At 32.1% G+C, this 16,143-nt stretch overlaps 2 protein-coding genes across 2 annotated transcripts; both read left to right on the top strand.

Annotated features, from left to right (window-relative positions):
- The first annotated feature begins 1,173 nt into the window (after window positions 1-1,173).
- LOC18595401 (Transducin/WD40 repeat-like superfamily protein) lies at window positions 1,174-5,939 on the top strand. Its single transcript, XM_007023321.3, has 12 exons — window positions 1,174-1,324; window positions 1,428-1,483; window positions 2,022-2,108; window positions 2,307-2,384; window positions 2,483-2,676; window positions 3,079-3,220; window positions 3,676-3,756; window positions 4,279-4,407; window positions 4,558-4,635; window positions 5,166-5,237; window positions 5,319-5,399; window positions 5,530-5,939. Exons 2-12 carry the CDS (start codon window positions 1,430-1,432, stop codon window positions 5,578-5,580), a joined length of 1,047 nt encoding a protein of 348 aa, XP_007023383.1. The 5' UTR covers window positions 1,174-1,324; window positions 1,428-1,429; the 3' UTR covers window positions 5,581-5,939.
- A 4,026-nt stretch (window positions 5,940-9,965) lies between these two features.
- LOC18595400 (ethylene-responsive transcription factor ERF003-like) lies at window positions 9,966-11,045 on the top strand. Its single transcript, XM_007023320.3, has 2 exons — window positions 9,966-10,271; window positions 10,400-11,045. Exons 1-2 carry the CDS (start codon window positions 10,189-10,191, stop codon window positions 10,851-10,853), a joined length of 537 nt encoding a protein of 178 aa, XP_007023382.2. The 5' UTR covers window positions 9,966-10,188; the 3' UTR covers window positions 10,854-11,045.
- The last annotated feature ends 5,098 nt before the right edge of the window (window positions 11,046-16,143 follow it).

The following is a 16,143-nucleotide window of genomic DNA, read 5'->3' as shown; positions in this document are numbered from 1 at the left end:
CTAAAGGAGATATGGATAAAACAATTAATTCCTTTTAATTATAAGTGTATAAATAAAAAATAAGGTATTTAAAATTAAAATTTTATGATCAAAATTATTATTTATAATATAATTCGAGTATTATATATCAAAATCATTATCTGAATCTCTCTCGAACCCATGATAAATAATAATGATTATTAAGATATTTTAATTTTTTTTAAAAAAATTATCTTAATCTTACTTCCTTTGATCGTATAATGTTTATTGAAATACGATTATAAAATATCTTAATTTTACTTAATTGTGCTATAAAATGAAAGCTATTCGATACCGTTATCATATTTATTTCCGTTTAAGTAAAGTAAGGTAATCATGAATTAAATTTTAATATTTAATTTTAAATAATTTTAAAAGGATTAATAATTCGCTAATTGAAAAAAAACTTTGTTTGACTATTTTAATAATTTGTAATATTTATCTAATTATTCAATAAAATTTAAAAATTAAATTATGTAATTAGTTCTTATATTTTATCAAAATCATAAATTTAATCTTTTTGTAATAATTTATAAAAATTAAATTTTTATATTTTTAAAAATTAATAATATCAGTTCAATGTATTAAAATTTTTTTATTATTTATATTGATATGGTATGTGGTTATATTAACTTGATTTTTTTTATTAATGTGACATTAAATTTGATAACATAATAATGATAAAGTGACATTTCACAAATGATGTGATGTGATCAAGTATTAATATGAATTTTATAAATGTGACATAAAATTATCTAATGTAACTTAATGATTTTAAACATGATTAGAAAGAAAAAGAAACAAATCAAAATTATAAATAGATTTCTAAAATTAAGAGAAAGAGTATTATGAGACAATGAAAAATTGAATTTTTATTCTCTATAATTTAAAATAGTGAGAAAATTATTGTGAAATAGATAAAAAAAAATCATGTTATCATCAACAGATTATTATATTACATTAACAAAAAATATCATATTAATATAAATAATAAATAATGTTTAATATTTTAATAATTAAATTAATAATATTAATTTCAAAATTTAACCAAAATAAAATATTATTTAGACCATACACCGTTTCTGGACGTGGAAATGCTATAAAATGCTTACTAGCGGAACGGACGCGGTGATGAGGGCGTCCATCCAACGCAACGCGTGCTCTCCTTAAACCTACACCGCTTCGCACCGCAACAACGAACTTCCCCCATTATATAAAAACCTTTACACTCTTTGCTTTTCATTTTGCTCAGTTTTCCCTCTCCTTTCAAAAACCAAAATCAATTTTGTCTGTTTGTCCTCCAAAGGTACTTGTTCATTTCTCCCCTTACTCTCGATTCTCTCTTGCATATTCATCAATGCTATGCGAGTGTTTATAATCACAATTTTATTTTCGATTAATTTTTGCAGAAATGTCTACTTTCGGTGCTGCCGCTGCTAATCATAACCCTAATAAATCATTTGAGGTATTCTGTTTTATATGATTCACATTTCTCGTGTTAATTTTTAATCATCTTTTCTTGATGTGATTCTTGGTTGTGTATTATGATTTTCTGAGCTTATTTTTTACTATTGAGCATCGTTTTCGTGTCCTTTTAGTCTATATAAATTTTTAGTAAAGAATCTTTTGTTCTTCTTACTGCATTTATTTGATTATTTGGATAGATTGTTTGGGCTTTCTAGGGAAAGGAAGAATTTTTTTTTTTAAAAAAAGAAATTTATTCTTTGCTTCACACTAAGGCTTATACCAAGATGCATTTGGTTAAATTAACATTTGAAGTAGTATACTGTGATGCGAATTTTATTTCTTCCTCATTTAGTCTTAACTAGCTTTCCCCTTTTCTTTTAATTTTTCAAGATAAATATGGGCAGTGAGCAATTTTTTGTGATTAGAGATGCTACTATATACATATGTAAATTTTAATTTAATTTTTGAGAGCTTGGTTGAAGTTTTGGTGTATCTTTTTCATGAAAAGGGATTTTACTCGCAATTTATGATTGTAGGTTTTGCAACCGCCCAGTGATTCTGTTTCAAGCCTTAGTTTCAGTCCCAAGGCCAATATCTTGGTTGCCACTTCATGGGATAATCAGGTTTGTTCATTCTGCTTTTTTTCATTTAATGATTAATGTTATATTTCTCAATTTTGTTCTTTAAGTTCTTGAATTTTAGTGAGAAAATGAATTATTGAAATGTTACTGAAATTTCTTTCTTTGTTGCTTCTTTTGTTTATTGGTGGGATGGCTGAAGTTTGACAATTCTTTTTATTTCGTTGTTGAATGATTCTGCAGGTGAGATGTTGGGAAATATCACGGAATGGTACAGCTGTTGCTAGTACGCCAAAGGCATCAATTACTCATGATCAACCGGTAGTAACTCAGGCTTCTTGTATTTAGTGACGTATTATTCATTATTCAATTTATAGTTGCGCTAAACTAATACTGCTTTGTCCTTGCCCATTTAAAAGGTTTTGTGCTCAACTTGGAAGGATGATGGAACAACAGTTTTTTCTGGAGGCTGTGACAAGCAGGTTAAGATGTGGCCTTTACTGTCTGGTGGTCAACCAATGACAGTTGCCATGCATGATGCCCCTATTAAAGAGGTTGCCTGGATCCCAGAAATGAACTTGTTAGTCACAGGCAGCTGGGACAAGACATTAAAGTAATATTCCAGTCTTTCCCTCAGTTGTGTACCATTGAGAAATCTGAAATTATGTTTTTTGATTTTGGGTCCTAGCGTTTAGGATCATGTTATGAGTTCTGCATTTCATGTGAGGGCAAACTCACCTTCCTGCTGAGTGGGCTTGCCTGCACACTCTACGCATCCTTTTTAATGCTAAAGTTGAATTTTCTATTGATAATATAATTATTTGGTCTATTATTTGTTTACATGCACACTCGACGCATTTCCTCGTGTTATTATTTGGTCATTCATGAATTATAGCTTTTACATATTGCCACCAATACGATTTCCCTTTTACTTCATCTATCAATTTCAGCAATTTGATACCTTTGCATTCCTGTGGTTTTTGATCAACTACTGGTTTTTCACCTTTACATTTAGGTATTGGGATACAAGGCAGCCAAATCCAGTGCATACTCAACAACTTCCTGATCGCTGCTATGCACTCACAGTAAAATATCCATTGATGGTTGTGGGCACTGCTGATAGAAATCTAATAGTTTTTAACTTGCAGAATCCTCAGGTAATGTTTTCTTATAATTCCAATTATAGATTAAGGTTCTTCCCTCTTTCCAATCTCTCTCTGTCATATAATTTCATGTAGTCAAGGCTCCCCCACCCCCTCCTATCTTGTAAGAATGAGCCATCACTTCTGTCTCATTTTAGTTTGATGTTTGGTTTTCTTAGTATTACTTTTGGTGATATGGAATATTGTTGTTTATAGAATTGGGGGAAGCACTCTCTTTATTAGAAATAATTTAGTTTAAGGTGCACTCAGTGTCTTCCTTTTTACTTATTATAAAATCCAAGTTAAAAAATGGTCTATGCTAATGTTGTTTTGTACTGTATACGGAGGTTGGACATGATGAGTTTGGTATAAATGCTGACTGATTAATTGAAGAATTACTTCTGTTAATTGTTGGCTTACTCTTTTCTCTTACACCTTCCTTTCTCATAATTTTGCTGAAATGCTAACAGACTGAATACAAGAGAGTTGTCTCACCCTTGAAGTATCAGACAAGATGTGTTGCTGCCTTCCCTGACCAGCAAGGTTTCTTGGTAAGTGCACATTACCTTTGCCTTGCCTTTGAGCAGCAAGTTTACAACAATTCGACACTTTGTTTATTTATCTTCTTGCAGTTTGCCCTGGCATTTTGGCTACTTAAAGACATCATTTTGTCTGTCATAAGATAGACCAGTTTCTAGAAGCCTCATTTCCCCAAGTGGTTCAGTTTGTGTATTTTCATGGTCATAATGTGAATTGTTTCCTCCCTATTTCTGCTCCATCTTTCAAATAGGTTTGTTCTTCAGTGCTGTCAATCTGTAATCATGTTTACTTTCTCCCTTTTCTCTGTTTCTTTTTGTTGAAGTCATTATGTGGAGTTGTTGAGGGGCTTTTATTTTATCATTTTTTACTTTATTTTTGTTTTGTTGATACCTGAGTGTCATTACTGACTCTAACTTGAATTGGGCAGAGGCAGTTGTCTGGTTTTCTATCTTTTTACATCAAAAGTTTTATTGTGCAAACTGTAATAGAATAGCTTGATTGCAATTATTGACTTTGGTGTTCTCTTCTTACAGGTTGGTTCAATTGAGGGAAGGGTTGGCGTACACCACCTTGATGATGGACAACAGAATAAAAACTTTACCTTCAAATGCCACAGGGATGGCAGTGAGATATATTCAGTCAACTCGTTAAACTTCCATCCTGTATGTTTCTTTATTGCTTGTTCATCTTCATGTTGAGTTCTTCAATTTTATGTTTCATGGCATGTATGCTGGGTCCAGAGTATTCATTAACTTTTTGGGAAAGTAAATCTTCTATGTCTCATGATCTCATGTACCTGTTTGTTGTTTCAGATACATCACACTTTTGCCACTGCAGGGTCTGATGGTGCTTTTAATTTTTGGGACAAGGATAGCAAACAGAGACTAAAGGTATTCTTAGAATCCTTCCTCAAATTAAGCAACAATAAGATCATTTACGAGACAGAACTGTTGTAAGTTTTTTTGTTTTGGGGGCGAATGACCTTCTATCCTACTTGTGCACATAAGGTTCAAAATTAATAAAATTGCTGCTTTCAGAAAACTAATTTCAAAGAAAGGAGAGAGAGAGAGAGAGAGAGAGAGAGCTTCTCAGTAGAGTCAGATTGGTGAAGGTGGGTCTATTAGAAAGGTTGCACTGATTGTTGAAGCCTGGAGTTTGATATTGTTCATAGTTGCTACCATCAGTGACACTGACACCATTCTGTATTTTGGAATATGGGAATTCATGAAACCCTTTGACAATTTGCTTCTTTTGAGAGGTCAATTGCCCCAAATGAAAAGAAAACCAACATTAAATTGTTTGTTATTTTTTAAAATAAATTGAAAGTGTTCTGGACTTGACAATTTTAGCTCCAGCAGGAAAGATAATATGTTTTGCTTTCTGGTTTAGTTATATAATACTATCTTTTTCTGATTTTCAGGCCATGTCAAGGTGTAGTCAACCCATACCTTGTAGTACTTTCAACAATGATGGGTCAATATTTGCATACTCGGTATCTCCTTTTTACCATGCTGATTTTCTCTTTGAACTGGAAAAGTTTCGTAATGTGATTCTCACTTTGAATTTGCTATAGGTTTGTTATGACTGGAGTAAGGGTGCTGAAAATCACAACCCATCAACAGCAAAGACCTACATTTTCCTGCACTTGCCTCAGGTATGTCAACATGCATGATTTCGTATTTGATCATCTGTTTTATTCATTAAGCTGTTTGTTTTTTATTGGAAACACCAAAATAAGAAATTTTCACACATGAATGCAACTGTTAATGTCATTTCCCATGCAGGAATCTGAAGTTAAAGGCAAGCCACGAGTTGGAACAAGTGGTAGAAAGTGAAGGTTGCTTTTGGTTAGAAAATGATTGAAACTAGAGGAAAGGATTTGTCATTTTCTTTTTCTGGTTCCTAGATGGCCATTGCTTATCCCCGTATGAAACTAGGATAAGAATGAGTTGTGTGTACATTAGGAACATTTCCCCATGGGTTATTTATCTCCTTCGGTTGGATGTTCAATGGTTTAGGGTTTAGAATCTATAGAGTTGCCGCTCCCTCGCTGGTTGTTCGAACATCCTGTCATTCCTTCTCCCATTATAGCAACTGGGATATGAATTGAGTTACCTGTCTAACTAGAATGCTGCCCCTTGGGTAATTTGTGATCAATGTTTGGGCTGAAGAGTCCATAAGAGTGGTTGCTCCATTGTTGGCTGTTTGAAAAGCTTACTTTTATGAGGGTTGACAAATTTTCCAAGTTTTTTAGGTCTCTCATTTAAAAACATTATAACTTGGCGATGAATGATCTATTCTTTTCTCCTTTTGAAGCAATTTTTGCAGCACGTAAAGGTCTCCTGTTTGTTATTTATTTCCTATAGTTCAGTACATCGGACGAATTTAATTTGTTTATTTTAATTCATTACAGTACAGATGTTGTTTATCTGTTAACTTGTTTAACAGGTTTTTTATTATTTTATTTTATTTTTAATTATATTATTTGACTTTACAGTGTAACCCTTGCCAGGTGAAGGAGGAAAAATCTTGAGGGACAGAAATCTTTTCTGAAAAGAGTGCAACAATTTGGGAGAAAATATAGTTGCAATTTGGGAAGAATTTAAAGGTGGGCTGTCATGTCAGTCCAACTTTAGTTAGCTGCTATGGCATGGCAACCAAGTTTATATACATAATTGGATTAAGAATTCAATTCATGTACAGTTAGACCCAAACAAAATAATCTAAATAAACTAAAAAATATTCTTAATTTAAAGTTAAAAATTAAAATCCTATTAAACCCATATGATCATTCACCATAATCTTAAATTACTTTGGACAAAATATGATGTCTACTTACTTCCAGATGAAAAATCTATTCGTTTACAGTAAAAAACAAAGAAACAAACCTGATAAGAGATCATTCATTATCTCATATTCAGTTGCATACTAACAATTTTGACTTTACAGAGTCTATATCTAAAACATTTAGCACTATAAGGTCAACATGTAACTTTTCAATACTTGGATAATTTAACCTTAAGAGGATATCCTGATTTAGATCTGAACTGGAAAGTCGAATGAAGTATTTGTGGAAAAAGAAGAAGAAGAAAAAGACAATAAGAATAAAAGGCAAATGGAGAAAAGAATTAATATAAAGAGTTTTTTTCTCCTGTTATAAACCGATATGGGTAAAGCATATGTAGGTAGGGGGCCAAGAGAAGAGAGCAAAGTGTCTGTCTTTCTCCTTGTTTTGGTCAATATTCTTTGTCTGATGAAGAAAATTAAGCAAACCTCTGCTAATGTTGTCTGCTTTTTCTTCATTTCGTCGTCACAGCCTGCATGTTTCTTCTTAGCTTTTCCTCAACTTCCAACTCATCCAAACATTATAATGTAACAAGAAATTAAAAAAAAAAAAAAGAACATACTTTTGTAAGGGTTTAGTCATAATAAGGATTGAATCCAAATCATGAAGCAATAGTCAAATTCATTGTAAGCATGTAGGATAGTGAAATCTTAAGGGCTTTTTTGAGCTCAAGTGTGTATTCCTTGAGTAAATGTGAAGAAAACAGAACAGAAACAATGCATGGCAACCCCACCAAAACTTGCTCTCCTTTTGGACTGATTATTCATGATTATTGTGGCATGCATGCCTTCTTTACCTTTTACCTCCCAAGTCGTAAATGCATGCTTTCTACTCGGGACAAAAACTTGTCTCTCAATTCCAAGAGAGCAATTTTCTTTTATGTTGTTTTGTCCCCGGAACATGAAACAAAAGCAGCTTAGAAAATAGTTGGCTGATGAAGATTGCCAATTTACATATATATATATGTATATAGGACTAATATTTCCATGGTAATGCCTGATGATGAAGAAACATATGTTTTTAGAAGACGATAAGCACAAGGACATTAATTAATTATTAAAAAGTTTCCAAGCCCCCAGCCGGTTTGAAACATGTTGCTCCATTTTTAACCCATTTGAAACCTCATAATTAAAAGAATTAATCTCATAGATTTATGTGTGACTACACTGTTTGATTCAAAATCAACAAAAGCTAATGGTGAATGGATATTTAGTGAAATGTTTTGTTTACTCAATTTAAATTAAGTTTTCAACAAGTATTAATTATAGTGAGGAGTATTAAGTTGGATAAAAATTTACGTATAAAAATTATTGACACATTATTTTTTAATTATAGTAAATTTACGTATAAAAATTATTTACTTGATCATAGGGTAGTTAAGGTGATCATGTCATATTTCATGTGATGAGTTTGAAGGAGGAAAGAGAGAAATCCACCTCAAATGTCACGTGATCATATATAATTATATCAAGTTATATGCTACGTGAATAGAAAATGGTAGTTAACTTTGGATTCGACGATCATAAATTTTTCATTATGGATTAAGGGCTTACGTGGATTTAACAAGAATAGAAACTTTTTTCAGTACAAAGTGAAGGATGAGAATTTCTTTGAGTACAATAAAGTATAAGGACTCGATTGCATAAACTAATAAGTTTAAGAGTTCATTTTGTTATTTAAGCCAATTTTTTTTTTCATTGTTGAGACCAATAAGCTTTTGTATACATGAATGGCTAGAGCAAATAAATGAATATTTAAGCCAAAAAAAAAAAGGTCAATCAATGAACTTGTAGTTTATTACATTATATGGCGTATGTATAGAGAAGACTTCCCTTCCATAGGGCATAGTTTGAGCAAACTTTTCCATCATGTGAGACTTCCCAAGGGGCAAGAGACATGATGTAAATCAGGTACAAGGACCCGAGCTGAAATTCATGCATTTGGTCTCTAGATTTGCCTCGGTTCTTTGCTGACATGTATATATAAATGCTAGTTTCCATGCCCCAAAAAACATTACATTTTGAGAATATGACCCAAGCAATAGGCTGAATGAATGGAAGGGGACAAAGGGGTGGCCATGGACGTCGACTTGTAAGTCTTTTGTGCCTGGATTGCCTCATTCGCAACGACGGAATATATGGTCAAATATTGCAGCTATATACATAGGCCCATTGAAAGAGAGAGAAGTATGAGAGGGGGATGGGCTTGAAAATTACATGAAACGTGGGTTTTCTGTCCTTGCCCCACAATATGCCATATGGGTGGGTTTCCTGTAATAGTAAATTATGTGATGTTAGCCACGTACCTATGTCCACTACCTCCAACAATAAATACAAACACCCCTTACCCCCTTTTTAAAAAAATTTGATCTTCATGTAGAAAAACTATAGAAATATACCACTTGCAATGCAACTACTTTTCCACATAAAGAAACAAGTTAACAAAAAATAAAAAGTAATAAAAAAGGAGGGTACATGTAGACTAGTATTAAAATTGTATTCTAATTTCTAAATGAGTATGACAAAATACAATTCACATAAAACCAAGTAACATAAATCTAGCTCTCATTTTTATCGGTGCTAATTTGCTAAATATTTGTGTTCAACTTATACTTAAAAATGAGAATGAATAGTGTAAGTAGAGAGAGTTTTTGTTTAAAATGACATCTTTGTGGAAGTTATTTTTCATGTAATAGTATCAAGGTGTAATACTTTAAAATGCTTTTGAGTTTTTAATGAAAATTTAAATAAATTTTTATTACATTCGATCAAATCATTATATTTTAATTTGGAACTAAATAAGTTCTTATAACTAATTGACTAACTGTTATTAGTTGATATATTATTTGTAATTCTGTATCGTGTGACATTAACGAAGCATACTGACATAGCATAATGGATGATCAAGTAGTATATTGATGTGAATATGTGATATTTTACTTTTTACGTCAATGTCATGTTGGTATAAAATGATAAATAATATTTTGATTAATGATAATTAATTAACCATTAATTATAAAAAATTCAAGAGTTTTTTTAAATATTGTATATAATAGTAATAATAATAGGGATAATAATGATGATATAATGGGGTAAAAGTAAATTACCTTTATACCCCTAACAAAAAATTTCTACAACACTAAACCTATAGAAAAGAAATGTGGCTGATGGCAATGGAATTGAAAGGGGCAAAAATGAAAAAAAAATAAAAAACCTTTCAAGTGAGTGAGACGTTTGAGTGGGCAATGTTAAAAAAGCTGAAGCCAAAATGGAGGAAAAAGCAGAGAATAAAATGGTTGCTCATGTAAAAGGGGATTAACAAAGAGAGAGAGAGAGAGAGAGAGAGAGAGAGAGAGAAAGAGTCTTGGCCCTTGGCTCTTGGCTCCTGGCTGGGCCCTTATTTGATCACCATTTACCACCAGGTTGAGAATGCAGCAAAAGACGCTTATATAGAGCCCCCTCTCCCCTCCCCTCCCCTCCCCTCCCTTACACTTAAGCCTTCACTCTCCCTCTTTCACCACTTCCCTTCCTTCTCTGCCTCTCTCACACACACATACCACCAGCCAAAGCATTTCTTCTTCAACCATCTTAAACCCACCATGGGAAGACCTCAACAGCGATACCGCGGTGTTCGTCAAAGACATTGGGGCTCTTGGGTCTCTGAAATTCGACACCCCGTCCTGTAATTTCCTTGCAAACCCCATCTGTGTTCTTTTCTTTTCTTTTTTAGTTATGTTTCAGCTATAGGGAAACGTTTTTCTTGATTGTTTCAATTTCTTCTAATGAGAGAAACCTTTTCTGCCTTCACAGGAAGACTAGAATATGGCTAGGCACGTTTGAAACGGCAGAGGATGCAGCCAGAGCATATGACGAGGCGGCAAGGCTGATGTGCGGCCAAAAAGCACGAACGAATTTCCCATACAATCCCAATGAGCCTCAATCTTCTTCATCAAAGCTTCTCTCAGCTACCTTGGCAGCCAAGTTACATAAATGTCACATGGCAGCACTCCAACTGGCTAAAAAAAATGCAGCAAAAGAGTCTTATGCAGCACAATGTCATCCTTTGGCTCCCACCAGTGGCATTGCCCAAAGTATTGGAGAAATGGATTGCCGGAGACAGCCGGAGAACAAATGGGATGGGGAGGAAAGTCAGGTGGGGAGTGAACAGCAGTTTATTCCACTAGAAGATGACCATATAGACCAAATGATAGAGGAGTTGCTTGATTATGGATCTATTGAACTTTGTTCTGTTGCTTCAACCTAAGCTCTAAGATGTAGTAGCATTTTCCGAAGTGTTAATGCAGCTTCTTCCCTCCTTTTTTTTTTTTTTTTTTCATTTTTCTAGTTAAGGTAAAACTATAGGTCATAGAAGATTAGATGCTACATTATGCAACATTGATGTGCATAAAGTAGTGTGAATACATTAAAATAAATCTGAATTACATATATTCAGGCATGCAGCGGCCTATTCTATCATTTCTTTATGTGGTTTTCTTATATAAAGAGGGACTATGGGTATGGGTTGAGGATGCACATCAATCCCACCATTAAAATGTGAATACCGACCGATAAGTCAAAAGCTTACAGATTACTTTGGATAGTATATGGAGGTATATATTAATGCTATTTTCTTGATGATAAGTTCGATTGGGTGAAAAAAGGAATATAAAATTTGGAAAGTGCAAAAAAGTAATGAGGAACCGAAGGTTCAATGCTTCTTTTAAGATGAACCTTTTCTTCCATTTTCTCTCCTCTCTTTTTCCTTGGGGCATTGGTAACAGCACAGTACTTTGCTTGATTTGGGCCTCCTGGTGTGAATGCAAGGATCGATATTGCTTTCGAGCAGGAAATTGAAAGGGGTTGCCCCAAATTAGGATTAATTACTAGTTCAGAGAAATGGGGGGAAGAATCACCAAATTGACTTGGCAGTAAGAAAGAATCCAGTTAACATGAGTGACAATTTCCAGGGTGACAAGTCATGTTTAATAAAGTTTACATATAAGACAGACAGCTAATATTTTTCTGCAGTTCTTGTTGTCCTGTTCTCTACATATTTTTTGTCCAAAAAAGAACAAAGAAATGTCTCATTCAGTGGGCAGCCAATGTGAAAGAGGTTTGAGTTTCTTGGAGACCATGGTGATGCATTGTCTCTCTCAGTGAACATTCTATTTGTTTTCCTACTGCTCTTCTTCGCCTTTTCCTTTTACCTGATATCCATCCAGCACAGATCCTTTGATTTCTTTAAAAGCAACACTTTTTGACTCCCCTGACAAGATAACCTAGTCATTTTTTAATCCCCCAGTTTTGTATTATTCTGAAATCTTAATTACTGGAGCTACCTCTACATCTTATTTCAAAATGTGCCATTTTTGTATGTTAATAGATCCGTAAGAATACATTTAATTTGTAGCAATATCTAGGATACGCAGACAGACTGCAATTGCAAAATCTAACAGTCCAGAGATTAATATTCATTGAATGATCAGATTCCAACCTTGCTCTATTACATGATCCCCTACCAGAAAAGGGTAGCAGCAGCCGCCAGTTTTAGAAATCATGGTTGATTTCAAGTTACTCAACCTTGGAAAGTGCTTTTATGTTAAAAGCAAACTGTCCAGCACTTGAAACATGGCCTAGCAAAATTTAAGTATAATTCCACAAGAAGTAAAGCATTGTTCTTTTGAGAAAATCTGCAATGACTTATCATCCTCATCATTATCTCAATAGAAAAAGAAGAAGAAGAAGAAGAAGAAGAAGAAAAGGAAAGCACTCTTTTTTTAATCTCTCATAATCACTTTTGGAAGAGTGATTCATTTGTTGTCTAATGTGTGCATGGGAAGATCACTCTTGCTTACAATTTCCAACAATTTTTGGACCCCACATGTCAGTATGCTGGATTGTCAAAATTTCTTCACTTGATTTGCTTGCATCAAAAAGGCTTAAGCTTTGGGATTACAGAATATCAATCCTGTCAAACAAAGACTACCCAAACAACTTAAAATATAAAATCCTGTCGACTCCCAATATTAAATAATTAATTGGTAGCTTTGGATTTTTCTTAATTTCTTTTGATCTCAGAATATCTTCTCTTTTAGTTAGAGAGAGAGAGAGAGAGAGAGAGATCTAGGGTGGGGCAATTACCCCATTGAAATCCTAATGTCAAATCTGTAGAGAACATTATATTATAATTTAATATTAAAGAACAATTTTCTTAATTTTTACAATGCTTCCAAACTATAAAATATCTATAGAAAACATTTGTAATGTATTATCTTTACGTGGAAATATAATATATAAATATAATATAATATATGTAAATATATATTTTTTTAATATTAATTATGCAGTTAGTTAAACTGTTATAACGTGTGAGTTTGAAAATTTAACCGTTTGATATAAAAAGAAAAATGATCTTTGTGAAATGGAAATTAATTTACATATGCCTTAATTGATCTCTTTGCTTTAGGGTATATATTTCTCTATTTCTCTATCTTAACTCTTTGCTTTAATGTATTTGCTAATCGCTTCTTATTATAGACAGTACTACTACTTTATTGAGAGGGAAAAGAATGTTTACAAAGCTACAACAATACAAGGCTGAAGCTTTTGTCTTTATCCTTCATATATATTCTATCTATATATATTATGTCTTTTGGTAATCAAATAATCTTTTGAAAAGTTTTTAAAATGTTGGTGGGCTCTTTTCTTTTAATCTAACCCCATGCTCCATGATTAATCATCTTAGTTGGGAACTTATTTTGTCCCCCATATTAATGTTAGTGAGTTTAAGAATAATGGGTTTTTGTTTTAGGTTCTTTTACCTAGCTAGCATGCATTTGAACATTTCATGATTGCAATATTAATACATCAGGCCACCAATAAATTTAAACCATAGATTAATGAAAGTACTATATAATGTAAATTATATGTAGTACTTCTTTTTTATGATAAATGGTTTTATTTCCTACATTTTCTTATTTTCAAACACTCACAAGAAATCAATGTTATATATATGAATAATAGTGAATGCATGCTAGTAATACTTTTTTTCTTAATTAAAAGAAATAAAATGAAGGAAATGATAGATGGAATATTGAAGATTGGGAATTCAATTTATGATTATAAAATGACAAAATCATGAGAGACAAGAAGGTGCAAAGGTAGCTTGTTTTCTCATTACAAATCTTTATGGAAAAAAAAAGGTAGTCAAAAACCCATCATAGCACATGGAATCTCATGTCTAAATTATGAATGAAAACAATTAATTATGAGGCACTCAGCATGAAAGCCCTTAATCATATTTATGTCAGTCCTATGTTTAACTTTATATCTGCTTATAATTGGATTTAGATACTTGGAATTGAGTGAATCACACAATTATATATGCATCCACCAAAAGCCCTTCCTTTTGGTGGTTGTATAGTGGCCTATCCGAAATGCCAAAGGGTTACTGCAAACGTTATGGATCAATAATATACGAAAAAAAGTTTTACATTTGAATTCACCAATCTAAGTGATTCCTATATTGGCTTTGCAAAGTGCTTTATTGTTTTAATCTTGGATTCAAACTCTCTCTCTCTCTCTCTCTCTCTCTATCTATATATATATATATATATATAAAGGAAATGAGTTTGTATATTACGATGTGTGAATGCAAGTGTACGCAGATATAATTGATTATAAAGTTGAGTTTATTTTTTTTGAAAAGCATAAAGTTGAGTTTATTGATAAGACTAGAATTAAAAATTTTTTCTTTTCTCCAAAGTAATAGGGTACAGAAGGTGGTGGTTGGGGTGACGGCCATCACCTCTTAATTTTTAATTTTTGTTTTAAATTGAATCATTGATATGATCCCTCTCAAGAAAATTATTTAATTAAAGCTGTATAAAAAAATTGCAAAGTATTTTTTATCATAAGTCTTAGATAATGACGAATTCAAAATTTTGTATGAGAGGTGGATAATTAAAAACAAGTAGAGTCCATGGACACGACTACAACCACAAAATATCTCTACCCATATATACTAGCTTATTTCCCTTTTTTAGTCTTTTCCTTGTTCCCATCCCTTCACGTGCACAAGCATGTTGCCCAAATAGTGTGCCCCCATTTTCATGCATGTTAGCTTTCACATGGTTTTAGATACATCATGTATGATGAAGAGCCAACAGTACACACTCTCTCTCTATGCAATCCTGTACGATCAACCAGGTCGTGTATATTCCCTTTCTTTTCTCCTTGCCAATTCCCAAGGTCTTCAATCTTTCATCACATGGGGAGGCCATGCTATTTAACTAGAATTTGATCCTATCCGGAGGAGGGTATATGCATGTGGTTTTAGGTTGCTTGTTGGAATCAGTATAGCTTTTCATTATTTGTCCTCTCATCCATCATCAACTCTGCTTGGCCAATTCAAAATTGATAACCTCGTAGGATTGTGGTCCTTTCTTTTCTTACATCTCTTCTCATTATATACCCCATGTTTATCATGCTAATTTTCCTTTTTACTTTTTAAAGTAACATTGATTAGGGGGTACTTGGATGAAATAAAGACCTAAAATAAAATATTCAAATGAGACCTTTTTATTAAAATTAAGAAATTTTTTATAACTTTGAGTAATCAAATTCATATTTTCGATTTACCATATTCAAATATTTATTATGAAGTATAAAAAATATTTAATTATTATAATTATTTTATATTTTTTAAATGGCTAATATAAAATCAATAATAAAAATTTCTAATTCAAATATATTACTTATCGCATAAAATAAAGATAATATAATAATACAATATAAACACTAAATTAAAATAAACAAGTCTACAAAGATTAGAACAATAATACCTAATTGTTGAATGTTTATTACAAATCCTAAATGAGGCTCATAGCTTTCTGAAGATAATAATATAATAGATTCCTGTGTATTTTTTGGAGGACATATAAAGTTAAAGGAAGAAAAGTAAATGATGAAAGAAAAAATCAAGAGTGGATATTATAAATTGAAAAAAATAGTTAAGAATTGATAAAAAATTAAGATTTATTAGACACATAAATAAAGAAGTTAGAAAATATGTCATTTTATTTATTATTTTTGACTTTTACATATTTTTAATAAGAAATGAAATAATTAGTTCAGAATTAATAGGGATGTGGAAGTGAGAGAAAATAAATATGTATTTGGGTGTAGGGTTTAGGTATATATTTTATATATTATCTTAATTGTAATATATTTTTAATATAATTAATTATATTATTATTATTTTAAAAATATGAAACTTTTTCAAATTTGGGGCCTAAAGCCCTTGCTTGTGTGGTCTTACCCAAGGGTCGAACTTGCATAAAAGAAGTAACAGTCAATTTAGTTATACTTAAATCCTAATTTTGTGATTCACGTGAAAATTGAAAATGCATTTCAATTTATTATTTTTTGCACCTAAATTTGTTGGGTCAAAATACTTGAAAAGTCCATATAGTAGGACATTTTGTTCAGTTTAGTCCTTCTATTTAAAATCGCAACAATTTGATCCTTCGATTTTGAAAATTACTTCAATTTAG

This window comes from Theobroma cacao, chromosome 6 (genome assembly GCF_053813885.1).
Source record: "Theobroma cacao isolate CCN51 chromosome 6, ASM5381388v1, whole genome shotgun sequence".
NCBI lineage: Eukaryota > Viridiplantae > Streptophyta > Magnoliopsida > Malvales > Malvaceae > Theobroma > Theobroma cacao.
This window is presented reverse-complemented; position numbering and strand designations above follow the sequence as displayed.